Below are 1,751 nucleotides of genomic sequence, written 5' to 3' on the forward strand. Positions count from 1 at the left end.
TATTATAACATCGACTGAGATAAGGAATAAAATGAAATATTAAAATCATGATGTATCTCGCTGCATTGTGCGAGTACGCTTCTAGTATATATATATATATATATATATATATATATATATCATGTGGTTAGCTATATATCATTACATTAGTCATTAGTAATTAGTAATTAATAATTAGTAATTAGTAATAAACATGTGGTTAGCTACTTCAGTCTGATGTGGGTCTTTATTGGGATTTTCGTTTCCTTACTTCCTTCCTTTACTTTCTTCACAATTCTTCAATCATTTCACATCGACTTCTTTCTTTCATTATTAATAACAATATAATATTATACTCCTCTTTCCTAATCCTAACTACATTCTTATTTCCTAAAAAACAACAACTCTTCTTCTTCTTCTTCTCTTGATCTTCATCATGGCTCCTGACAAGGTTTCTTCGATTGTTCTTTCTCTCTTTCTTCTTCTTCTTGTTGTTGTTGTCTGAATTATTATACATATACACTCACTGCTTTTCTTTTTCTTTTTCTTTTTGTTATGTATAACAGGTTACTGTCATGATTTTGAATGTTGATCTCAAATGCTCCTGCTGCTACAAGAAGGTCAAGAAACTGCTCTGCAAGTTCCCTCGTCAGTTCCCTTCTCTCTCTCTCTCTCTCTTATTCCCATTTGGGTTTCTTTCTAAATCAATTATACATGACCATTCCTTTTTCCATCTGCCACCTGCCTTTCTTGCAGAAATCAGAGATCAAGTGTTTGATCAAGACAAAAATGAGGTCAGGATCACCGTCGTATGCTGCAACCCTGACAAGTTAAGGGACACACTTTGTTGCAAAGGTGGAAAGGCCATCCAGAGTATTGAGATCGTCGAGGACAAACCCAACCCTAAGCCCAAACCCCAAGATAAACCCAAACCAGACCCCAACCCATCCCCCGTTCAAAAGCCAAAGCCTGCAGATCCACCACCACCCCCACCCAAAGTGGATCCTCCAAAACCTGCAGATCCAGCACCACCAGCACCACCCAAAGTGGATCCTCCAAAACCTGCAGATCCACCACCACCCCCACCCAAACCCAAAGTGGATCCTCCAAAACCTGCAGATCCACCACCACCCCCACCCAAAGTGGATCCTCCACCACCCAAAGTTGATCCTCCAAAACCTGCTGATCCACCACCCCCACCCAAAGTGGATCCTCCAAAACCAGTTCCAATACCCGACCCCATGCCCGGATTTTGCCCACCGGTATACCCTGTTCCTATTCAAGCGTGTTGCCAAGAATGCTACCAAGGTCGTAGTGGAGGGCCATGTTACGATTTTGGATATAACTACGGAAGACCTGTACCACCTCCACCAGGTCCATGCTACGATGGTTATGGTTACGAATACGCTCGAAACAGGCCCTGTTATGTGACTAGGTGTGATTACTTCAGTGAAGAAAATCCACAGGGGTGTTCAATAATGTAAGAAAATTAATGCTAGCTGATGGCGGCCATTTTTAGTCTTGATCTTCAAAGGTATAAAAAGTCTCCTTTTCGTGTACCTAAAGGATGAGGGAGAGAAAGCGAGTGAGACAGCACTTGTTTTTTGTTTCATACATATATATATAACAATAATAAAGTATAGTATAGTATAGCAATAGCATTAATATATAATAAAGATTGGTTTTTTCCATATATCATCTCCAAAATTAATGTATATGGAGTTGGGTTTATATATATATATATATATATATATATATATATATATATATAT

The 1,751-nt window shown here is 38.8% G+C and overlaps 1 protein-coding gene across 1 annotated transcript; it reads left to right on the forward strand.

The window, feature by feature from the left end:
- The first annotated feature begins 415 nt into the window (after positions 1-415).
- Positions 416-1,513, forward strand: LOC112504930 (leucine-rich repeat extensin-like protein 3). Its single transcript, XM_025108886.1, has 3 exons — positions 416-430; positions 546-627; positions 736-1,513. The coding sequence occupies exons 1-3, from the start codon at positions 416-418 to the stop codon at positions 1,461-1,463; spliced, it is 825 nt and encodes a 274-aa protein (XP_024964654.1). The 3' UTR covers positions 1,464-1,513.
- The last annotated feature ends 238 nt before the right edge of the window (positions 1,514-1,751 follow it).

This window comes from Cynara cardunculus, unplaced genomic scaffold (assembly GCF_001531365.2).
Source record: "Cynara cardunculus var. scolymus isolate 2C unplaced genomic scaffold, CcrdV1 Un_Scaffold_7390, whole genome shotgun sequence".
Lineage (NCBI taxonomy): Eukaryota > Viridiplantae > Streptophyta > Magnoliopsida > Asterales > Asteraceae > Cynara > Cynara cardunculus.

What these genes read in the sequence shown, in the direction of transcription:
- LOC112504930 (XM_025108886.1), top strand. An exon ending in ACTGCTCTGCAAGTTCCCTC is followed by an intron (nt 628 to 735) that starts GTCAGTTCCCTT and finishes CCTTTCTTGCAG; the next exon opens with AAATCAGAGATCAAGTGTTT.